The sequence below is a fragment of the Mugil cephalus genome, chromosome 18 (genome assembly GCF_022458985.1).
Source record: "Mugil cephalus isolate CIBA_MC_2020 chromosome 18, CIBA_Mcephalus_1.1, whole genome shotgun sequence".
In the NCBI taxonomy this organism is placed as follows: domain Eukaryota; kingdom Metazoa; phylum Chordata; class Actinopteri; order Mugiliformes; family Mugilidae; genus Mugil; species Mugil cephalus.
In genome coordinates, this window is record NC_061787.1 from 16,038,609 (window position 1) to 16,063,862 (window position 25,254).

The 25,254-nt window shown below is 40.4% G+C and overlaps 1 protein-coding gene across 2 annotated transcripts; it reads right to left on the reverse strand.

Moving 5' to 3' along the window:
* Positions 1-495: 495 nt before the first annotated feature.
* LOC125024454 (TLC domain-containing protein 4-B-like) lies at positions 496-20,952 on the reverse strand. 2 transcript variants are annotated; one of them, XM_047612233.1, is made up of 7 exons: positions 20,586-20,952; positions 15,278-15,444; positions 13,686-13,775; positions 12,528-12,586; positions 12,219-12,313; positions 6,736-6,809; positions 496-5,618 (listed from the first exon to the last, which is right to left on the reverse strand). In XM_047612233.1, exons 2-7 carry the CDS (start codon positions 15,430-15,432, stop codon positions 5,300-5,302), a joined length of 792 nt encoding a protein of 263 aa, XP_047468189.1. In that variant the 5' UTR covers positions 15,433-15,444; positions 20,586-20,952; the 3' UTR covers positions 496-5,299. The 2 variants fall into 2 exon arrangements, with proteins under 2 accessions (XP_047468189.1, XP_047468188.1); XM_047612232.1 differs by having other exon boundaries at positions 15,278-15,447; positions 20,586-20,946.
* Positions 20,953-25,254: the final 4,302 nt, after the last annotated feature.

Consider the following 25,254-nt stretch of genomic DNA (forward strand, 5'->3'; position numbering starts at 1 on the left):
CCTAAATATTTTAAAGGATTATCAGTGTGTCATGATAGAAAAAGATGATGTGATGATCTTCCAGGATCCAGCCACTATATTATAGCATTACTCAGGTGTGGCCACAAATAATAGAAACAGGTCAACACCACCCTCTAGTGGCCAAGGTCCGTCATTAGCTATCATGGTTATAACATTCAGTTAGTCCTAGTCATAACTAAATGCTGCAATACATTCACTAAATGAAGTCAGCCTAATCCTTCTCTGGCCAGCAGGGGACAGAAATGATACAGTTTGGTCATTATTCTTTAACAAATGTTTGTAACAGAAAATAAACTGGAAAACAATAAAATCAGTATTTATCATAAAAGTCATGTGCTGCCTTTATGTATTCACATATTAACATGGTTTATATGTGAATACATTTTTAGGTCGCATATAAACATGGCACATAGAAGTGGTAACCGCTGGCAGAAAAAGGTGCCAAAATCTTATTTATTAAATGAGACACTTCACAGCAGTTAATTTGGTATTTATTGTCAAGAATAACTGAAAATGTAAATGACAAATATTTTCTCATCTCCAGTACATTCATAGAATGTCACTTAACACTCCACCTGCTCTCCTCCAAACAACGTTAACGGGTGACATTAACGCCATTTGACAAGCCAATAGTAGCGCCAGGCAGGCTCTACGCCACCATGGCATCTGCTTGGTTTTAGGTCAGCTTCTCATGGATTAATAAATTAACGACAATGGTACACATAAAATGCAAGATGCACGTAAGATTAATGTTTATTTGCACTGCCCAGATTGTTTTGAACTGTGCCGATTAGTATTCAAGTATTCCCTTACTGATTATTTCTGTGCTGGATATTATACTAAATATCTGCGTTATGATGCCGTTCACCATATCATCAGATGTGGATTACATTGTGTGGCACAGTACAAGAATAACGTTTATGTAAACATTATGTACATGTACTTAGAAAAGAAAGAATAAAATTTGTCTCGTAAATGTATATGCTATTTTGGTTACAGTGCAATCCCCATGCAGTAACACATGCAGTTATAGAGGGTGCATGAACAAAACCATACTGACCATGCATGAAGTTGCCCACAGAGTTGATTTTATCAGAAAGGACTTGTCGTCCTCATAAGTATTCATTTCCAGTTAAAGGACCAGTGTGTAGGATTTAGTGGCATCTAGTGGCGAGATAGCAGACTGCAGCCAATAAATTATCCTTCTTTCCCGCCTACAAAAACAGCAAAATTCCCCTCTTTTTCTCACGCTAGAGCTTAATGTGTCCATTCTGGGTTACTGCAGAAACATTGTGGCACAATAGGGCAGCAACACAGTAAAGATTTGAACCGCTCTTTTTAAGCTAATTTAATCAAACCTGTTAGTTAGTACAGTTGATTAAACACTAATGAAAACGTAGCTATGAATACCACAATTTTTCTCCGATAACATCACACTTTTAATCCATTACACTGGTCCTTTAATTCCAGTGAAACACACCACACCTGTCTCTTTTATGAAAATCACCAGCAAGGCCTCTGCCAATAATCAATTGTCAAATCCATCCTGTTCCAAACACTTTGCCAGTGATCAATGGTGAAGTATTTCACACTGCTAAAATGAACAGAGTTTTGTCATACTGTGACAAGCCACAGCATGCAGAGATTAGCCTGAAAACCAGATCAACATCCCTGACCACAGATTTTTATTTATTTATTTTTTTTTTTGTGGCAAGAATGTTGATCTGGAACCACACTGTTGGGAACCGATTATGGTTTGCCGGGTAAATCAAATTAAATTTAGACGGGCTTTATGGATAGGTGATGGATAGATGTAGTCATCCACATCATCTGAGCAAGGAAATTGCTGCCATTGGATAACCAAGTAGTTGTAAAAGATATTGACAGCGACATAAATTTAAAGCGATGAAGCCATTTGACGAGAATGCTTTGTGATTTCAAGAATACATATGTATGTGTGTATATATATATAATTTATTTATTTATTTTTTTTTTTCAGTTGCATCACGGCCCATAATGAAATCCCAACAGAGTATTATTATACTAGGTAGACTGTGAGTCTGGCTATACAAGGCTATGCAGCGATGGTAATGTGACCAGAATTGATCCCAGCTATTAAATCCTGGTAGCAAGTTGGCACAGTTGTATTAAAATGTATTCTGTGGGGGAAAACAAAACAACAAAACCAAAATACCATCACGCCTCAGCAACACTGTAATGTGTTTGCCATGGAGTCGTAATGGATCAACGCACAATAGTTCTGAAATTTTCCAAAAGCATAATAACTAAAACAAAAGCGCTGAAGCAACCAGCCTTCACAAACCTGCCGGTTTTACATTTAAAAATTATATTACAAAGGCCAAACCATCACATTAGACAGGCATCAGACATGGAAAACACACAAGTAGTAAATCACTGAAAGATGTTTTTCAGTATGGTGGGGAGTAGGGTGTAACAAAATATTCACTGTGCAATCATAAAATTGTTTCAAAAAGGCAACAAAATCAAATGCTGAGCATAGCAAGGCATACTTTAAAAACTAACAATCTTTGTTTCTTTGTCACAAAACATCTGACAGAAGCTTTTGATGTACAGCTCAAGTAAAATACATCTACAATGAATATTCAAGTACGCAAATCATCAGCGAAGTGGAACATGACTTGAGAGTCTTGAAGACCTTTGAACTGAACAGTTCCTGCCTTCGTGAAACCGCTTTGTCAATAGAATGACGATAAGAAAACAGTAACAAAGTTTTCTGTATATGTTCACTAAAAGGAAAACCGTGGTCGCAATCCCATGAATAAATATTAAGGAATCCATTGAGTTTGACTACTGAATGGAAATTCTATACATCAGTGGATATTAAGTTCATACACGCCTGCTAAAACAGAAGGTTTTTGCAATGCAAAAGAAAAAAAAGAGAAGAAATATCTGTGTCTCTGTGTAACTCAAAGCAAAATTTAATGCCACTGAAAATCGATGTCGCACATAAAGTGGAGGAAATATGCAGTAACAATGATAAGATCAAGAAGAGGGGTCTCTCCAATGTCCCCAATGGGAAGACAAATGGGAAACTAGACAGGGAGACCTTAATTGATTACAGCAACATTGAGTAAACTCTTCCTAGTAAGTACTGGTTGCTCCCTATATGTTACAGCTATCCGTGATTAAAATTACACCGAAGCCTTGCTTGACTTCCCAAAACTAGATAACCAGAAATATGTGAAACGGTCTGATGAGATCAAGATTGAATTTTTGCCTCAAAATGTGAAAGGTATGTATGGTATCAAATCAACACAGCACAACAACAAAGTAACGCCATAACAATGCTGAAGCATGGCGGTGTCAGCATCATGTCTGGCCAGGGGCTTTAATGAAGAAGGACGGAAACATGGATATCTTCAAGTACCAAACTTTCACCCTTTGCCATTACAGTGAATTATAGCATGGATCTAGATGAAATAATTTTGGATCTAAAATCGGTTATGACCACCATGGGTTTGCAAATCTGGTGTGCACACTCATGCAGGTAGGGGATTTTAAGCTTTTTAAATCTTTTTTTTTCTTTGAATATCGTCACATTGGTTTTCAGTGTCATTAAAAATAAAAATAAAATAAAAAGGTACAAATACTTCTGATATGGTTCACCTTTGTTTTCTTTTTACATCTCAAAAACCTTTTAACAGGATTATATAGACATTGTATATTCACTGTATCATGAGGCAAGAGGTGTTTGTATAACCATACTCAAAAGCAAAATATTTTTAAAATATAAAGAATTTTTACCATCTGAAACACTGATGACCGATATCCCATATAACCAAAACTCGCAAAACAATGACTTTGATCATGTGCTGACTACAATTTGGTGGCACAAATTTCCAAAATTTTCTTTGCAGAATATACGCAACGCAGCATGGAGCTTTATCAGCAAATGTTGCCAGGGTGTGGAATTAAACAGTTTGTGCATTAAAAGATAAATACAAAGTGTGAATGTTAAAGGTCAATGGCTGATGATGGAAAAACATGAAGAGCGTTTGTCCCACTGAGCGGCCATTAAAATGTCAAAACTATATACATATCGTAATTTTAGATGCATTTATGACACTGATTCCATACCAGCACTGTTAGATAACAGTTTTACCCCTTCACATGCATTGCACAGCGTGAAATAAATATAATGCCGACAAAGAAGTCTCACATGACAGGTTTTTTTTTTTTTATATGTAATGGGACTTTTTCCATTCTGTAAAATGTCAGTTTGTATCCACAAACCACAACAAATGCTGCCTCAAGTACTAACTGCTTAATGCCAGCGTACAAAACACTGACAATGACATTCAAACATTCCCTTTAAACATGTCTAATTTATTCTGTACATCAACCTTCTTTTCATTAAAAACTGTTGACAGTTACCTATTTGTATCTTTAAAAATCTTTTAAAAATATGCCTCGACACCAGCAAGACAAAAGAAATAGACTTCATACAGTGTTGTGATGCCTGTTCAACTCTACATTATATAAAATAAACATGCAAATGCAACAAAGACTTCTGAAATCCCAATTAATGTCTTCAAAGGCTGGCTATTTTTTTTTATTTTTTTTTTAAATTAAGATCTTAACTGAAGGACATAGTAAAATTCCGATTCTTCTCCATGATTGCACTTCATGTTATCTGATTGGGTCACCCTCAACAAGCATCTGACAATGATATTATGGCACTGACCATCGTTGAGTGTTTCAGAGGTGTTCCTCAAATCTTTGCTTCATCGGCATGAACTCACATTTACTCATTTTTATTTTATTCTGCAACGCAGGCAGCAGAATTAATACAAAAACAAAGAAAGTCTCTCAACAAGTTGAGTATTAACTGTGTAAAGAACGGTAAACTTTTTGACGATTTGTGGTTGGGCCAACAGCCCGTCTGGCCCAGGTTGACCTCTTCTGAAGTGGTAAATTGTTCAAGAGAAAAACAGTTGGCCATGCACACAGAGTATTGCTAAGAGGTCATTTCATGGCTTAAGGGGTGGCCAGTTAAGCAGTCCTTCGGTACATCCCAGTGGGTGAGCTTGCTTTCCAAAACAAACAAACAAAAAAAGTTCAAAGAAACAAATAATCAAAAGTTCCCTCGTTCCATTCAGTCCTGTAATGTCAGGTCCTAGGTAGGGTGCTACGGAAGCAGCCTGACATGTAAGGGTCCAAACTGCTTCTCGTCCATTCTTGAGTGTCACTTTGTCTCTGTTGTGGGATTTTTTTCGCCACAGTCACCCTGTCTCCCTTAATCCGTCTTCCCATTCTCCTGAGGTGTGCCAGCTTTGCTCCGCCGTGCCGAGCGCAGCACTTTGTAGCAACCGCGGGCAATTTTATGCATCCACATGATGTTCATTACGTCCAAGCAGATACTGGAGCAGATCCAGGCTACACGGCCGCCCCAGGGCACCAGGTAGTAAGCATCAGTGCCGTAGACTGCGTACATACGACTGTAGTAGACTGGCATGACGGCGATGCGGACCATGAAAAAGACTACTGCCATGGCCACACCGTTTGCCATGTTGGGCCGCGAGGACTTGGGATAACCTAGGACCTCAAAGAACCAGCTGGAAATAAAACACATTTTTAAGAAACCAGCATCCAGCAGAACAAAGACATGCATCTTTAAAAAAAAAAAAAAAAAAAAAAAAAAAAGACAGTTACAAGTAAGACAAAATTTTATCCAAATATTCTCAAAGAACTGGCTAAACACAAAGGAAACATGCAACCAACAGTGGAAAACCAGATAAATAAAATTTCCAGTAACACCTCCTCATATCCAGTCAAGTCCTTAAACATTTCCAGTTACGTGTTGTCTTTGTTCTTAAGATCCTCTGCTTCAACACATCCGATTTGAAATAAAATAATAGATGCTACATTTAAGTGTCAAGTCTCAGCTTTATTTCACATCGGTTTAAAGTGTGTGGGAGAGCTTGCCCTTTAACACATAGTGCCCAACGGTTCAAACTCTGCAACACTTGGCAATGAATAACCAGTTTAGGCCTCAGTGTCAAGGCAGAAGGCACAGAATACACAGAGCCTACGAGGATCGCCGTAGCCTGATGTGCACCTTCCCAAAATATAACTACGCATCGTGGTCTGCTTGGTAGTAGCTTGTTTCCATTTCAGAATTTCTGGCTACTTCTCTATCTCTATATAATTTTTGAACTGATTGTTCTGGATAAATGAACATTTGTATGACTCGTCTTCGGCGAAATTTCTTTGAAAAGTTCAGTCAGCATTGTTGAAAGTGTTAAGTGAAACAGGAAGTAGAAACAAAGATGAACCCGACTGCCAAAAAAGACACGGCACCGGCTAGCATTTGGATGGTGTTAGGGTTAGGGTTTTTACAGGGTGAGGCAGACTTACGAGCGCATCTTTTCAGGTGAGTTTGTTGCTTCAGTAATGGAATTTATCTCTATAAGATATACCTGTCGATGTTGGGTGTTATTGTGTTTCCTTATGATGTTTATGGTTATGTTATAGTAATGGTATTAAGAGGCGTTTTGAATAGGGTTATTAGGCATCGAAGGTCTAGATGGAAAACGCACAGCCCACCACTGAGTTTTATGTAGTATCCATTATTTCATTCAACACTGAATGTGCACAGAGCTTTAAGAACAAACTTGCAGCTAATAAATTGGACCTAATAATATCCGGTACCCATAATAAGCCAGTACATACCGCTGATTCACACATGGTGTAGAAAACTCAGCAAGCAGACGGAAGTTAGCAAAATAAGGCAACATTCCTTGGCCCTGGAAGAACGAAGACAATGAAACATGAAAGGGACAAAAACGAGACGTCGAAGTTATTTGGCATAAAGCTAATGCACGACGTGCTCCACACCACTTAACAGTATCATAGCAGTAGTTAGTCTCGCATGGACACAAAGATCTGAACAAATCACAACAATATGATATGTTTTTATGTTCATTTATGAATCTCAAAATATGAAATTTTACCAATGTATTGCATTAAAAAGATGAAAGGCCCCCAATTATGTAAAGCTATCTCCAAGTTTAGAACGATCTGGCAGATTTAACAAAAGAGAGTTCTCCTTTGGGGTACAAGACGATTTCCTTCAGTTTTGCAGGCCAAAATAAAGCTGCCATCCCTTCTTCCAATTGATAAACGACTCTCGTCATTCAACAGAAACTCCCTTTCCTCGATGAACAGATCAAAAAAGACTGATGATGCATAAAATAGCATTGAAGCATTTTTTAATCCACGTTGGTACATTTCCCTTCAGAGCACGAATGTGCTTAGCAATCTTTTTAAATTCCACAGAACAGTGTATGTGGGGTTTAAGGGTTTTAAAGGTTTATTGTTCAAAGTGGACAATATGGTCCCGAGTGATCTGAGTGGACATATTCACAGTATGTGCCTCAAGACAAACTGAGGGCATCCTGTTCAGACCTGGTACTATAAAGTATCCTGAGTGACACAATCACAACTATCCAAATGTAATGTAACCATTGTCATTTGCACGCATTCCAATGCATGTGAATAGGATATAGATGGTGCAACACGGTGGGCTGTAAAGTCTCTGTCACTGAAAGGGCACACATTAATAATTTATTTGTTCATCTCCGGCCTTAAGTTAGTTATTTTAAAGACCCAGCAGTGAAACAAAAATCTTCAGTAATACAGGTAAGCGAAGGCAGAGGAAAGATGTAACTTAACTCCACTACTTTGCATAAGCTACATCAACACGAGCAACCACATGCAGATTTTCTGGTGATGGTTCAAAATTATGGTGTGTAGACTGTGAATGAGTGAGGCAAAACACATAATATTATCATTTTAGCCGTGTGAACACACATGTGTACCAATCCCACTGATGGACCGCTGAGGTGACGTTCTCTACCGAGGTGGAGGAGTCCTCCCTCATTTATGTTTTTTCTCTTTTACCCTTACTAGCTCAACAATTATTGAACAAATACTATGAGTACTACATAAACTATGAGTAGACTGTTTGCAATTACGCCATAACAAATTGTATCAGCACGTGGTTAATTAGCGATGTCTTTTTGTTGATATTGTTAAGTTAGATGCTCGAGATGCACGTGGAGACACCTGTTAATACCAGGCATGAACAGGGTTTATTCAGTGGATACAGAATATGCACAGCCAATTTTATGGAAATTGTGCTTTAGATTTTTAAGACAACTCATTACAGAATAAATGTCAGCCACCAATCTGACCAGTAAGCCTAGGTGAAAGCAACTGAAACATTCACCAAACACAAGGGGGCTTGCCTGCCACAAACTTTCTAAGTTCACAAGTCATTTTCTTCACTACAAACTATATTTTATACTTTTTAAGTTGATCCGTTTTCTTGTTTTGAAAGACATACAACAACATACAAGGCAGTTAATCGGAGTAACATCTTAAAAATGGGAAAGGCATTGATTATACACAGGACATAATACATACATACAGATAAATATATATATATATATATATTTACTGTATATATAAAACCATACAGACATTCAGTCAGCCACTGGTTGAAGGAGCAATCAAAGCCATGCAGAGAAATAAAAATAATATGTTAATTTGTTTAACTGCCAAACATGTTATTGTTTACAAGGTCACAACCTTAATTCCACTTGTGCTGTGTGTATCAGATCATTTGCATAAGGTTTGATTGTAAAGACCAAGATGCTTTCGGGATCTCCAATCTCAAACACTGGCCCTTGCTAAATCAGCAGTAACTTCCGAAGCACTTAAAAAGGGTTACACAACCCTGTGCAAAAGGGTTAAGAAGATGGCGTTAAAACTGTGGCATGAGCTAAATAAAACTGAATTATGAGTTTTGATTGGAAAGGTGCATTAGTGAGATTGAGAGCTGTGATTTGAATCTTAATTCCGAATGTGATCAGACGGTTTGACTCGGCTGAGGCAGACCATGAGACAAAATCGGAATTGAGTCAAAAATCACAGTTTCACAAACACAACGCTCGCAAAACAACACATAATTCAAGGTTATTTGGCCAAAAGCCGGACTTTTACGGAACGTAAAGGGTGACTTACCGTCGGGGCTGAAACAAAAGCTCGTCATTGAAACATACTTACTATTTGATACACATAGGGTACCTTTGCCTTGCATTTTTATGTACCATTAGATGTGAACTGTCCACCTAGCATGAGCATGCTAGTACCTCTAGGAACTGGTAAGTCCATACTGTGACTGGGCATCATATCTGCTCAGTACAACACAACAGCAATAACAGCAGACAAGACAGGAATAAAGAATTCCCCATCTAGATCAAGACCTGCTCTGGGTTTCTAAATGACAGAAAAGCCTTTTGGTAGTTTTTGCATGAACGGGGATCAGACAACCCAACTCGATCTTGGTAGTTTTTGCATGTAGGGTTTGAAGAGGGGCGATTTGTGTTAAAAAGTCAGCAAAGGACACAGAGACAGACAGGTACATTAGAAAGAAAAACAAAGATGCCACGACAATTGGAAGCAAATAAGAAGCAACACTTACAACACTGAGAAAAAAAGCATGCGTCTAACAGTTACACTGCAGTTATAGTGTTCCCATCTTTTTTGTTAAACCTGATTGTTAATTGGTAAATCCGAACAGACACAAAAGACACACTATGCTGGTAGTGAAAAAAAATGAAAAGTGACTTTTTGACCAAGACGTTTGTGACGGACCTATCAATAATAACAACAACGCACCAACAAGGCACAGTAGGAAATTAATCATATTTTTGTGCAGTACAATTTTAAGTTTAACCATTAGGCATTATTGTGGTTTATTACTCTTACTTTGAAGGTAGAATTTGACATGAACAATTCCACATAAACACAGTAAACACATTAACTAATAAGACTTTGACAACATACGACAGGTTTGACCGGGTACAAGACTAAATAAAATGAAAATGACACCAAGGGTACGCCAATTTTGTTTGTTTTTACTGAAAAGTGTAATACTACTACAGTAATGCATTTTTTGTACCACAATAGGCTAATTTGGCGCTTTCATTCTTCTACCCCACATGAATTTTCAGATCTAGTCTGAAGAAACAGTCATGAGTGTCCAGTAACAGTATGGCCTACTACACGTCATTCACCTAGGTCTTTCACATACAGGTGCTTGCTCTGTTTCTACAAAACCAAAAGGCTGGATTTACAGTCGTTAATCAGAACTCTATTCCAACCACACGGCACTGTTTATGGTTAATACTGCAGGAATTATTTGTGCTCAACTTCCTTACATATTTTTTTAAAATGCAGAAATAGTTTAATTGTGGGCACACTGCATGTCCACATCTAATCTGTTTTAATATAGAAAACTACACATTTTTATCTTTGGGTGACAAACTCGATTCACCATTAAGCGTGCTTAACTGAAGTAAAACGGGAAAACGAAGGAAAATGCTGATTTTAAGGAGCATTATGAACAGTACGTCTTTAATGGTTTCATAGAGTGGACCTGACAGAACACATTCAACACTGTATTTGAAAAAGGCGCCTGGCTATGTTGCAATGGCCTTTGTTCATCTTGTTGTCGGGTGTAAGAAAGACAAAGCGGAGGCAGGTGGAAAGTACTGTAGATAGGCAGGGAAGTAATTAGGAATGTTAAATAACTGTCGTCATGCACAGTAACAAGAAAGAAAGGAAACCTGCCTGCGTAGAACGCTTCAGAAGCTACCAGCATGCACACAGTTCAGCATTCAGCTGCGCTTAGCTCATAGAGGCTCAGCTTGTGCCAGAGTCAAACAACATTAAAAGGGGGGTCAGTAAAACAAACAGAAAGCACAGAAATAAGAAGGGTAAGGTGAGAAAGTAAGGGGAGGGGAGGGGGGGGTCATCAGCCAGTACCATCACTGAGCATTCCATGCAAAAAATACCATAGTCATTCATTTCCTGTAATTATGCGACAGATCCTTGCGACCTAGAGGGTTTCAGATTGAACCAAGAGTGAACAGCGCTGCCCAAAAATGCTAAACAGATAAAATCATCGCTGTATCTAGATAAGAGACTACCTTCTGCATGGCAGGAATGCGGTAGTGATGGGAGGTGCGGCTATTTTCAAAGATTCGTCTCTTTTGGCTTGGCTCCTTTAGAAGAGTCGGCTCTTATGGCTCCCAAACGGATCGTCATTTAGTTTCACTAATATTTTAGCCTTTCTTCTATTTTATCCTGATTTTCTATTATTAACCCTTTAAGACCTGAACATCCGCCTGCACATAAAAAAAAAAGCTTATCTGAATTACCATAACTGACCGATGGACAAAATTCAAAGTCTGGCTGAACACTTGGAAGTTGCGCTTTCTGGAAAAATTACTGCCATTACAGTAATTATGATGCATTGCTGCTGTTGGCTGCAGGTTAGGGAGTGAAGCAAGACGAGGGGAGTTCCAGGAAGAGAGAGCTGTTTGGTGTTCAGCCCCACTTTGAATATTGTCAATTTACGTTACAGTAATTCAAATACTGCGTGATTTAACGGATTGCGTTAAGGCTTTATAGGGTTAATGGTTTGTGTGTTTTGGTAAGAAATTTTTCATTCGCTGGCTTCACAAACTTAAATGAAATACGGGTCAATACATTATTTATGCAATAACATTATGACACTTTCACTATATGTCTTTGGAGCACCCTTTCTTTTATTGTTATTTTGAGGCTAATATCAAAACCCATAACTGATAAAATTATACAGAAGGGCTGTGATGCAGCATTTACACCCAAGCCGGTGTATTACAATGGCAAACACTGTGGCAAGATTTTCAGTGTTTTAGGTCAAGTATTTCCAGGCAAGCTAGGAACCTCAGCTATAACACTGCCACTGCTGTATCGAAACAGGCAAACAAGGAACAACAAACTGTCAAAGGGACAGCAATCAATACCATAATCTAAAGCAAAAGGGTGATTTAAATTCTGTGGCACTTCTACCGAAAGCAACGATTTCATGAGGTGAATTTTAACCAGCCATAAGGCTTCCTGATTGGGTGTGTTCGCTCAGTTACAAATCTGACCTTGACTAATAACGAAATCCGTGGCTGCATGAGGACAGTTGTGGACACCTAATGAGTGGTAGCTAACCGAGTTAAAACTCCTGGCTTAACAGGACACAGCTGTTCACCCTTGGTCGTCTCTTTCCCATCTTGCCTGCACGTTCTGCTTTTGGACAATAGGGCACTCACCAGTACATAGTAGTAAGCATACAACGCTGCCAGATGATGAACTACAAAAAACTTGTCGCCTATCGCCTTCCAATAGTAAAATATTAGCAGCAGATCTGCAAAACAGAAGTGGACAGAGAGATAACATGTCATTGGCGTGATCACAATGAAAGTGGAAACAGTTGATAAAAATCACGACGTGTCCCCAAACAGCAGGAAAAACACGCAACAGAACCAAAACTGATTATCTCGGTCACATCTTTTTACCAATGACTTGCAAGTGGTGTCACTTTTACAAACCGTGTCTGTGTAAAATTCTTACTCTCTTACCAGATATGAGGTAGCCTGTTGTGATGGCAACATTAGTCTTCACCAGTGTAGGATCGCCCCTATTAGAAAAACACATTTGGTTGGACAAAATATTAAAGTGTGTTGAAAGTTTCAGACTTTGGCAGTAAAAAAAAAAACACAGTTCTTATTCACAAGAACACAGATCTAATTATGGTAAAGATCCTAACTTAATATTATTGGTAAATTTTCCACAAACAGACTTCACTCCTATTTGTGACAAATGAAAGTGAGAAATGCAACGCAAATGCAGTTTAACAAGTCATGAACCATAATGTTTAGTTGAATGGAATTGTTTTTTAATTTATAATATGTCCAGGGAAAATACTCCAACACTGCCTCATCTTTTCTTTATGCCTTTGACTTTTCTGCATTAGCTTGCTAACCCGTTGTTAGGTTGCTAAGCGGTAAGTTAATATACTGTAATTTAGTGTGTCCAAATAAAATTTAAATTAAAATCTCATGTGGCCTTATCCTAGGCAACAGTTGCCTAGCAAAGGGGCTGTCAGGACTAAGGGCTGATATCGATGTTGAACTTCAACCTTTTTGTGTTTACGACTTCTCGTGCCGTAGTCATGGCACCATTAGTAGATCAACAGGGTGGGCTACAGTATCAGCTCTAGTTTGAAAACGCAGTAAAGCTAAAACAGCAAGCACAGCCTGTAATGTGTTGCAATTCTGGAAGGCAATGAGCTCTGAACATGAGGAGTAAAGCATGGGTTTTAACAAACAGCACTATCTTTGTGACATTCAGGCTTGGCTGATGATGTTTGAAGTCCAGTAAAGAGCAGGAACAGGGGGCCAACTTTGACCTAAATTCAAGGGATGACTCCCACACCGTGGATTAGTCTCAAATCTGAGTCCACATAACAATGAACGTAGCTTTTTGCACGCTTGGATCTGGAAAAAAACATTTTACCGTAAAGCAGACAAACCCACCACTTGACCAAAGTCTTTACAAACCTGGAATTCCCTTTGTGCACCTCTTGGAAATTAGGTTCACATTCTAACAGTTGTGCCTTTGTTTGCTAAACTGCACAATTGGGCTATTTGTGGAAAAAAGCAAACACTGTGTACAAAACTAGCCATACATTTAGACAGTCATGGTTAAAAACGCAAAAATCTTGGTAAAACTCTCACCAGACTGGGTCTTCATTGACGGGGTCATCGAAGAACAGGATGTGGAGACAAAATATTCCCACCAATAGTGCGTGAAACGTCGACACCGTCCTAAAACAAAAAATAAATACGCATATGATGACGATCTACTCCTCTGTAATAATGTCAGACATGTCACAAAGAAACGGCATGTGCTGTACTTATCTATATTTATCAAGAGTGCCTTGGAACTGCTCTGTGGCTGGAGTAGACTTTTTTAGTACTCACAGTAAAGCAACTGATTGCCTGTCAAGGCTCCACACAGATTCAGACCAATTAGACTGAGAGATTAAATACTGCTGAAGGGTCAGGCGGAGCGGCACACAGTCCCAGACAGTCTTTCAAACAGAAAGACAGTCCAACAGTTTTCAATCAGACTGTAAGGCAGAGTGGCAGAAGCACTGACTACAAGAAGACTTAAATAGAATAGAACGTCAGGGACGTCGACAGGGATCTCCATCCCCTGGATCCATCTCCACTAATCATTCATTTTCATTTGCTCATACACCATGTGACCATTTCAATTTCACAAATGCTCCCATGAGCAATATGAGAGAAAATGAAAATGGGAGAATCATGCAAGCTGCACCAGGCAGGATCACTCTGAGCTGCGCGTTCAGTGGAATTCAATCTACAGCTTTCAGCGTTGGCACAGCGCTTAAAGATCACCGCAGCCCGCCTGTCGCGCTCCAGAAACAGACGCACTCATTCCGGCGACCTATGTGATGTGGCCAGCAGCTGCAATGTTCCCGTAACATGGGAACACACAAAACAGCAACATGACATTTGGCCCAGTTAAACGTGACAGAGGATGTGAGGGAAAATTAAAGTTTATGTCACATCTAGTGCACATTCGTTATTACATTATTGCGCAAGACAGCAGGATGTGACAATACCGCCTGATTCAAATCCACAATGGAGAAGTTGGATCGTTAACAGAGTTTGAAATGGTTGATGAAGATCTGATCCCGACTATAGCACATCAAAGAAACAAAAGAAATCCATTCACGATGTAAAAGACGTGCATCATGGTGTGGGAAATGCATGCGTGCATTTTAAAATGTGAGTTCTAATCTATAGAGATGAGCAGGCGATGAGGTTTTAAAGGAAGACAACAACCTGAATAACTACTGCTATAAAATTATGACACTGACTTTAAACACAGAGGAAATGTTGGAAAACCCAACATAAATGATGAAACGTTTAATGTACTTCTGATTTCACTGAGTCTCTGAAAGGTTCAATGATAAAATGATGGGATTAAACTGGTAAAATGCACCAGGATGAAAAAAAAAATAAAAACCCACTCAAAACCACCATTCTGATGTGTTTTCACCACGCTGCCGGGACCTTGAAACAAGGCCGTGTTCAGCAAACATTACAAATCACACAATGAGTCGCACAAGTGACTCACATACGAGCGTTGCAGGATACATGTGGGTTGAAGTACATATCTTTGGACGCTGCTTAAACAGCCCTCTCCCGCCAGTATTTAAGCTAAGAGCAGTGCCACACTTGCCCCCCGTGCCAGGGATGTTAGAAATTCACTGGGTCACAATTTAACGTCGAGTCACCTTGAGTTCCATTCCACCTTCTGCTTGTCGCTGAGGCCAAGGAAGCCCGGGCTGATGCGCGTGGACATCCAGGGGCTGACTCTGTGGAAGAGCCACTGGAAGGTGAGGAAGCTGGTCACCGAGATGGCGAAGATGAGCTGGCTGAATGGGTCCATGGCCACCCAATCCTACTGTGGGGGGAGAAAAAAGAGGGTAAGAAATCTGACGTCAGCAACAACTACTATGACATAGTGACTTTTTGCCAGTTCTTTTGGGTCAGTGTGTTTCGGGAACAGAGAAGTCATAAACAAACGCACATGCCAGCACCGGGCAAGTAAATTTTTAACTAATGTTTAGCAGATGACATGCAAAAGACCTTAAACAGAACAACCATCCAACTCATTGGATTATCATCTGTTTGAGGGATATTCTGACACAAACAACCCTCTAAAGTAAAGCAGTCATAAAACCTGCTCTGTCTTCTCTTGTCTCCCCAATATCTTCAGAATCGAACTAAACTAAACTGGTAAACTGCCTGAAACATGTGAACTTTGTGAATTACAAGCTAATGTGTGGCCACTACAGGAAGTGTGTCTCTCTACACAGAATTCAAATGCAGGAAGACGTGCTGTCCGTGTCACACTAGTCACTGCGGTTTAAGTACACCTACACCTCCTTTCTGTGAAGACAACAACAACAAAAAAAAAACACACATACTTGCACACGTTCAACTGTGAGACTTCACACACTCCTGTTAAGAAATGAGCACAAACATGGCAGCGTCATATCGTGACAATAATCGTTTTACTGCGTCTTACTTAACAACTTTAAACCATTATACCAGACGAGTGACTCAACACTTGGTGATTTCGACACTGCACGACCTACTCAGCGGATCCCTCTGATTAGTTGACTCAGATGGGCTTGTTAATGTCCTCTTAACATAACTTTGGAGTGTCTTCAGATACGGATCTCAAGCTATTAAAGTTTCATGTCAATTTGTCTGGAAGCACTCCTTCTTCCCGACGTTCCCGTAACTGTTGATGCCGAAGTTTCCAATGTTGCTGCCGCCCCTCCCTCGAAACACCTGAATGTGTAGCACTTGGTTTTGTTTTATTCTTCCTTGGGCTTAAAATAATTCCCCTGAGGTGACATTAAGAAAACATTGCCGAAGAGTTTACAGCACGCTGCGCTTCACGTAACGCGCTGCTCATCTGTGACGCTTTGTGTAAGCACTGACGTTATAATTTAGGCTAAAAGATTATATCCAATTGCATTTTTTTCCTCTACAATATCTGATCCGGTGATTTTGGCGAGAATGGGTTTGGGGCATCTCTGGTTCTCATAATCATCATCTAGGCCAAGGATGGCCTAACTTTCTGTAAGGAGGGCCAGATTTGATAATGTGAAAGTGTCGGGGGGGCCAACAGTCCCTGACAACAATAAAGTTACCAAATGTAGGCATTCAGGTGAAAACATGAGGGGAACTCAAGTTATGTGAAAAACAGCAGAAATGGAAGAAGCTCTGTAAAATACACCTCTGACAACAAAGCGAAAGGTAAGCGACTGGCATTAATGTAAAGAGTGAAACTGAGCTCTACATCTCAGTACTTATGGCAGATCTTTTTCCAGAGCAGTGGTAGGCATGCGTTAAATGTCGCGTAGGCGGGAGGCACTTAGTCGTCATCTCAAGCGTTTCTCGTTCAAATTCATTCATAAATCTCATCGGGGTCCGTAATGAAGGGGGGAAGACAATATCAACATGTCCTTTTGACAGCGGCAAAATCCCAAAAGCAGTCGTTGAACTCACTAGCTAGGGTTGGCATGACTGTTGAATAACGCTTCGTTAGAACACCCTGTACCAGTGTGGTGCAGAGCTCTGTTACCGACAAATGTCTCTGGAAAAGTTTCTGCTTCGTTTCTTCTTTGCGCTTTTATGGCAATTGACAGACATCTGTCAACACTGCCTCCACGAGTTGAGAAAAGGAACTGCACGCTGCATTTGTTGCGCTGGATAGCGGGCCGAAAAATAACATTTCCTCAGACAAAACGTGGATGCCACATAAAATCCGACCTCGGGCTGTAATTGACCCGCAAGCCAGACTTTGGATGTGCCTGGTCTAGGCCATATTTGGTGGATTTGCCTGCATGCTTAGTTTTGTACAAGTCTATGCCCAGTTCAAGGTAACGGTCACAGATGTCTCGATGTCGTGGAAAGGAAAAAGGGCCGCACAGAGAAGAAAACCGATACAGCCTGTTGTGTATTCGCACGGCACATAATCAAAATGTTCTCGCTAGCTACAGTTGCAGATGCTGCTGAATATTCTTCTCCTGAATGCGGCCTCAATCACTGTCAGAGTCTGTGAATGTCACTGAGTCACTAACAGACACTCACATTATGAATAATCACCCCCAACACACAGGGAAGGCAGGACACGAGTTGAGGCGACGGCTCGACTGGATGTAGGCCTCAAATCGGTTTCAAATATTTAAGTATGCTCTCTGAATGCATGTCACTGTAAAACAATGCACAACTTGAAGACATTACTAATGCATGGGAATGTGAAACACTTTCCCTTGGCCATTAAATATTGCACCATGTATTGCTGGTAAACGGCCTTGTATTTATCTGGTGCTTTCCAGCGTACTGGTAGTCCTTTAGCGGTTACAATGACACAACTACCAGCAAACTGATAGCAAAACTGTGCTTTTATCAGAACATTAAAATGATAAAATTCAAACTAATATTCCATTATCATTTCCGTTCTAAGGAGTTAAATGGTATCATGAATTCACCCAAAATAATAAAGCCGATAAAGCCGATTCTGGAGAGGTGCTAGCTCCTGGCTTATAAAATGCTGGTGTAGAAAGTGTTATCTATGAACAACGGTAAACTGGACTGTGCTTCAAATGATCAAAGACTCTCTAAAACGGCAACAAGCCGTAGCAATGAGGAGAAACGCCAGGAAGCGCACTGTGGTCTATGCAACGGATATGACATGTGGCCGTACTAACAGCAGATTTATCACCTGCCTACATGGAGTGGAAAAAACTAGAACAGAGAAATTATAATAGCATGTTGCTGAGGCTTGGGCTTTCTTACCGCTAACGCAGTCCACTGTTGGTCTAAGTCATTAAAAGACAGTAAAAACAATGTATGTGCGTTTGTAGCTTGCTTTGCTGCCAAATTTATGTTTCTGAAACACAGACAGGCTTTGAACAAACACACAAAGGTGCGCTGTCTTGTTTCTGAACTGCCAGTATCACACTGGTCAGCGCTGTGTTGGAAAATGAGAGCAGAGCACGAGCCCATAAAAGGTGATGAGCGCAGGGCAGTTCAATAAAATCCATTACATATTAATATGGAAGCCGGTTCAGGCCTTTAGAAGGAGCTGGTGGAGCCTCTGATGAAATCTATTAGAGTATGAAGAGCTTTTTAGCTGGGTGAAAATGTGGCTGAAAGATTTGTCAAAATCTGCATTTCTAGTCTCCTCAAGGGGCGGGGCCATGAAAATCACACCACACACATACGGGAAATGATTGTGCGCTGTCTTCCAAACTGCCAGTATCACATCCCAAACACACCGGTGAACTCTGTGTTAGAAAACGTGCACAAAGGAGCGTTGTTAGCATAAGCGCAGGGTGGCTCAAAAAAATCCATCACAAATTTATTTACAGTTCTGTTCAGAGTCTAGCAACAGGAGGCTGCACTGTGGCCTAAACCCGCCGCCTGACGCCAAAATCTATGTGTCACATCGATACTACGGATCAAAAGTTCATGTTTCTATGAAAGCAACAGATCCAAAATTAGCAGGGCCGCATGCACTCTGGCCTGTAGCCAGTAAATGTATGTCAGTCCCAGAAGTCACTGTGTGTCCAGACCACTGAGCTGAGTTTTTTTGAGTTATTTTGCATTCAGGCTTATTAGATGGAGCCTTTGGTAAGAAGCCAGTTCACTTTAAAGACACATTCACATCTCCCAAGCAACAGAGCACAGAATCTCCAGGCACAGGCTCCGAAAGCACACATGGCTTCGTCCCAGGAGACATGTCCTTGGTGATTTTATACCTGCCTCCGTCTCTTGTGTTACACTGAAGAAATGCTTGAGGACAAACAGCATGCTCAGTCCAGTTCACCAGGAAAGTGAAAGGCCATTTCTAGAGTTTTCTCTTTTTGCCTGTCGGTAACGTATAAGTGGGGAAGTGAGCGCCGGTGCTCTAAAGTGACACGCTGCGAGGTGGAAAGACTCTTTGCTATTACTGGGGCAACTCAAGGAACCATAAAGAGACGCTGGTTCCACGGGGGATCTGACAAAGCTGCTTTCTGTTGGAGAGGATTGTTTTTACATACACACACACATGTGCATGTCTGTGTCCCAGAGGGCAACGCAGGGCCCTGCTGCCAAGGGCAAAACAGTTACAAAGGTCGCCTAAAGGATACGGAAAGACAACAGCTGCAGCACGCAGGAGAACAAAGCTCTGCTTTCTAAAGTTGCAAAAGTTAAAATGAACGCAGCGAGTGGAAGACTGCGGTTGCAGGTGAGCGAAGCAGCCTTTTGGAGATAGGAGAAAACAGCCGCCACACTTCCTGCCAAACTGTGAGAAGTCTGTCACTTAAAATTAAAGACGAGTAAAGGCTGGGATGAGAGTAGAATCTCAAAGCAAGGAATTCAAACAAGTTGTTTTTTTTTTCTTTTTTTTAAGCCGCTGACAGCATGAAAATATGGTTAGGGTGGTTTTTAGAGGATTTAAAAATGACAAATTTTGAGTTATTCTGAGCCCCACTGATTTATTATCGTCTCAGCCATTAACAGAAATAGAGAGGGGGCCGCCTTAAAGATATAGGCCGAAGAGAATGACAGAACCGAGAATGAGGTGTATTTCCGTTAAGCAACTCTGGCATAGGTTTCTTCTTCCTGGAATACTGTTTTGCCATATTATATGTGCATGTAACGACTGGCAAAATGCGCTTGCGTAACGCGGCTGGACCAATTTTTTTTAGAGGAGGAAACGGCAGCCCCCTTCCTCCCCATTACCAAAATAACTTGGGGCATGTGCACGGCGGGGATCGCCCGTTCGGAGGTCCAGGGCGGAATCGATTACACCGAACCAGGTCGTCTGGAGAAGGTTTAAACTGAAATAAAAGCAACACACAAGGCCAGTTCACGCCGCATTGCCTGGACAGCTGCTGGAGGTGGTGGTGGTGTGGGGAGGGGGTTTACACTGGCCTGGTGGCGCCTCCTCTGCCACCAGCCAAAACGGATTGTGTGAAAGCAAAATGGGGGAGGAAAAAAAAAACAAAAAACAAACAAACAGAAAACATCACTTACCTGATGACTTTCATTAAGATGATTGGCGCCTCGCTCTCTCGGCTCAGCTGCTGCTTACGGTTCCCAGGCTCGCTCGCAAAACCGTGCAGTGTGAGTGAAAGCCACAGCCATGTCGAGTCATTTTTGATAAACAACACAAGCCCGCCTCCCGAGTCGTTGCTCCGCACGCACGCTGACAACCTGCAGGGGCTGTGTTGTGCCTGGGCCGGGTTCTGCTGCGTTCACCGAGAGTCCCAGCCGACACGAACCGTGCATAATTGCAGAGGTGCAGATCCTGCAGCTCGACGTCCGATTACCGTAATGATGGTGAGGGGTGCTGGTGTGGGAGCTCTCTCTCTCTCTCAGCCGTGTGCAGTTTTAGGACGAACCGGCTTTAACAGCCGATTTGTTTGTAAGGAAGGAGAAGAGGCGATTCCCGTCAGGGAGAACCGGTGGGAGTGGTTTATCCAAAGTGCCATAGGCGGTTTAGACTTCTGCGTCAATTTGATGCCGAAGTCACAGCGACGTAGAGCATTATGCAGACCCTAGCCTTAGCTGACGTGCCCATCTAGAGAAGGTTAAATGCTTCTCTATCTCCGCAATTTTCGAACTGATTGTTTTGGATCGATAAAGATGGAATACGTGGAGGAAGGGTTAACTGAAGAGGTTCACAAATAAATTTGTATGACTCATCTTCGTTGACATTTCTGCAAAAGTTTCAGTCGACATTGTTCAAAGTGAAGCAAAAAAAAAAAAAACCCACAGCAACTCACATTTTGGTGGCATTTTTACAGAGCTGTCAGTATAAATGGCTCGCACCGGCGTAGGCTACATGTGTAGGTTACGGCATGCATGTCCCGCAGTACCCTAAAAGATTCATAGAGCTTTCATTAGCCTGTCGTTTTTTATTTTTTGTAATGAAAAAAAGCACAAAAATAGGTTTATGAAAACAGTGAATGAAAAATTGCTTACCAACATAAAAACCATTCAAAATTGCTTAAGTTGTACAAGGCTCAGAATGAAATTAAATGAAGATCCATTTGGCACCTTTTCGGGAGTCATAAGAGCCGGCTCTTCTAAGGGAGCCAAGCCAAAACAGTCGAATCTTTGAAAAGAGCCACACTTCCCATCACTACTCTCTAGATCTCTTTCGTTCTCTCTCCCCTCAAATTACATCTGAATTCTTAAAGATACACACACATGCACGCATGCGTCTCTGCGTCTATTTATAGCCGAGATTTGTCTGCCCTACACACGCGACACAACCAGTAACGCAACATTTAATCATGAAAATATTTGATTTACAGATAGTCTATCTTAAATGGGGAAACAACGAGGAAGCATTGTTTCAGGAAATTGAGTCACTTGACAAATAGTTTGGTTTCACTTTTGCATTATTCCTGACATGCAAACTCCACCTGACTGTGAAATCTCAGAATAATAATGGAGAGAGAGTGGTTCAGAAGCGTATGTACACTTAGTTTGAATTCAGATTTAAATATTTTAACTTGGGTCATACATTTTGGAAAGCCTTCCACAAGCTATTTACAATAAGTTGCAGGAATTTTAGCCCCTTTCTTCTCTTATCCCAGTCTAGGGTTTACAGGCTCTTTTTCTAGCTTGGTCCACATACATTTTGTATAGCTTAATAATGGCCACTCTAATATCCCAACATTGTTGTCCTTGGGCCATTTTGTCACAACTGTGGAAGTATGTGGAGGTCATTGTCCATTTGTGACCGAGCTTTAACTTCTTGGTTGATGTCTGGAGCTGTTGCTTCAACTTATCCACACATTGTCCCTTTCCTACGATGCCAGTTTTCTGAGGTGTACCAGTCCCACCTGCAGTGGTGCACAACATGATGCTGCCTCCTCTGTGCTTTGTACTCATAATGGCGTTCTATTTGCTTTCCCCTTTTTCCTCCAAACACAAGAGCGTTCAGTTTGGTTAAACAGTTCAAGCAACAGTTAAATGACCGGTGGTTGCAATACAAAATTGTTCCGTGGTCATTGTTGCGTACCAGGTAAACATTACCCCCTTCCTAGACCTTTTCACACCTAACACCTAACAATTTGTACAATACAAAGATCCATCAGCTGGATAAATGGAGCATGGTCCTTTTTAATGTTATGAAACAGGCTTTTCATGCTACAACCCACAATGTCTTCTGTCGAAAAGATTTGTTGAAAGTGAAAACTGGACATTTGAGTGAAACAGGGGGATGGGTGAACACAGTTGCTTGTTTAACAAGCTTAGCACACACCTGCTGGGCTATGTGTAAATACAATACAAGTAACATACTACATCTTTAATACCCATGCATTTGTTTGTTCTTTTCTGCAAGGGACAAGTTTATCAGGTCTAATGGCTATCATGAGTCAGACTCCTCCAGATGTGGTGAAGGAGGTTCTTTGTGTTACTTGGGCACATATTTCAGATAATGACCTTGAGCTTAAATTACGTCTTTGCTGAACAAAATGTTTGTCTCTCTTTGTTTCTGTACAAATCTCAAAATAAAAGAAAAGTAAAGAGCTGAATTTTAAGCTGCCAAGAGTGACTGTTTTGATTTGGTGCGCTGAGTGGGTGAGTAGTTCTGCATCATTTGAAAGGGAAAACAATGTGACTTGATGTTTCCTATTGGTGGATCAAAAAAAGTTAATGAAAGTCTCAGGGCCTTGATTATAAGTGCTCTAAATCAGTCCAAGAAACTCTCAAACACAGTTCTCATTGTAGCCATGTTGTTGCCATGTAAGTAACTTATATCGATAATGGGTGATGTTTTGCACAAAACTGATCAGGCATAACATTATGGCCACTTTCCTAATATTGCGTAGAATGTGAGAATGGACATGGGCCTTCTGAGGGTGTCCTGTGGTGTTTGTCAACAGATTTTTGTTAATGGGAGCCTTTGGGTCCTATAAGTTGAGGGGAGGGTCCTCTGTGGATCAGGCTTGTTCCACTGCATTCCACTGTTACTTGATCAGTTTGGGATCTAGTGAATTTGGAGGCCAGGTCAACGTCTTGTGCTGTTTGATGTGTTTTTTTATATGAGTCCTAAAAGCTTTTTTGTCTGTGTCAGGCTGCATCCTGCTGCCATCAAGGAGTGTCATTGCCATGGGGTGGGGCTGCCTGGTCTGGTCTAGGTGGGTGGTACATGTATAAGTAACATCCACACGAATGCCAGGTCCAAAAGTATTTATTTGTGTATGTATTTTTATATTTTATATAATTTAATATAGTTTTTTGTTGTCTCCAAACCTGCATGCCCATTTGTGTCCCATTCAAGATTCAAGATCACTTTATTGATCCCTGCAGGGAAATTGTTCTGTCCAAGAGTCTCAAGATAACAGAGAACATAAACATGACCAGACATAGACATAAGAATACAAGTCAAGGAGAAAAAAAAAATAGAATAAGATAAAAATAGAAAAATCTTAAAAGTAGTATAAGAAATGAAGTAGTAAATTACAATAAAATATTCTGAAAATATGCAGTCCAATCTACAATCACAGACATGAGATATATGTACATTTTAAAGTGTCCCAGTCCAGATCCAAAAGTTCTTGTCAGCTGCTGGAAATGTGAATTTCTCATAGAGATGAATAAAGTATCTATCTATCTACAAAAAAAATATTGCAATTATGCTCATATTTAGATGGTACTCCATTTAATTCCATCACATCCAAACTTTGATTTCTTTTTTTGTGTTTTACTGTTCAAAATATTAAAAGGCTGGTCAAGGTCGACAGTGAGAGAGAGGGGAGAAACAGAGGTACTGTAACTGACTTAAGCATTCATTTGAAATCCCACTATCATCGGACCAGACAGTGCGATGAAACTAAACGAGGATTATATAGAGGACATTGTCCAGACATGAATTTATATCATGGTTTGATCAAGTTAGTCCTCCTTTTTTTCTTTTAATGTAGTAACGCGATGAGCCACGTGTAGAAAGGTATAGAGATGACTGTTTGAGACGACACAGCCGCTCCAATTTTACACGAGTCTAATTTGTTTAACGCTCGCAATGACTCATGGGTAAGCTGTATAAAGCAACCAGAGCGCTCTTCCCTATAATATAAACAATCTACTCTAGACGTCTGAAATGTTTCAGTTGATGTGAATCTTGTCGACATTATTCTTTGTAACGTGTGCTTTTTATTAAAATGGGTTTACAAACCCCTTCTTCTTCTTCTTCTTCTTTTTTATAAACCAACTCCACTATGAAGAAGGATGAGCTATCGCTGAAGCCTGACAGTGCAGATTTCTGCCACGGGGTGGTGCTCGATTCACATGGTAGCGTCCAATGTACTTGTATACACCGATCAACAACAACATTAAAACCACTGACAGGAGAAGTGAATAACATAGTGAGAATTCAGTGTCCTGCTGGGAAATGATTAGTGTATGCCAGATCCAATATTAATCCTGATATGAATTGCCGAGAAATAAAGAAACACAAATAATATTTACTTGTGTAAATAAGACCAGTTTTGTGTTTAGAGAAGCAAAACAAACACAAAAGTGTCTGTCATTAATTTTAATCACACGGCAGTTTATGGCCTTCCAGTAACAGTAGCATTTTAATAATATATGTAATAAATGTATTTAATGGTGAAAAGAACCTATTTTGAACCTGATTAGATGTCTTGTTAAGTTGCATTATTTTCTGGACATAGTTTGTGAGATA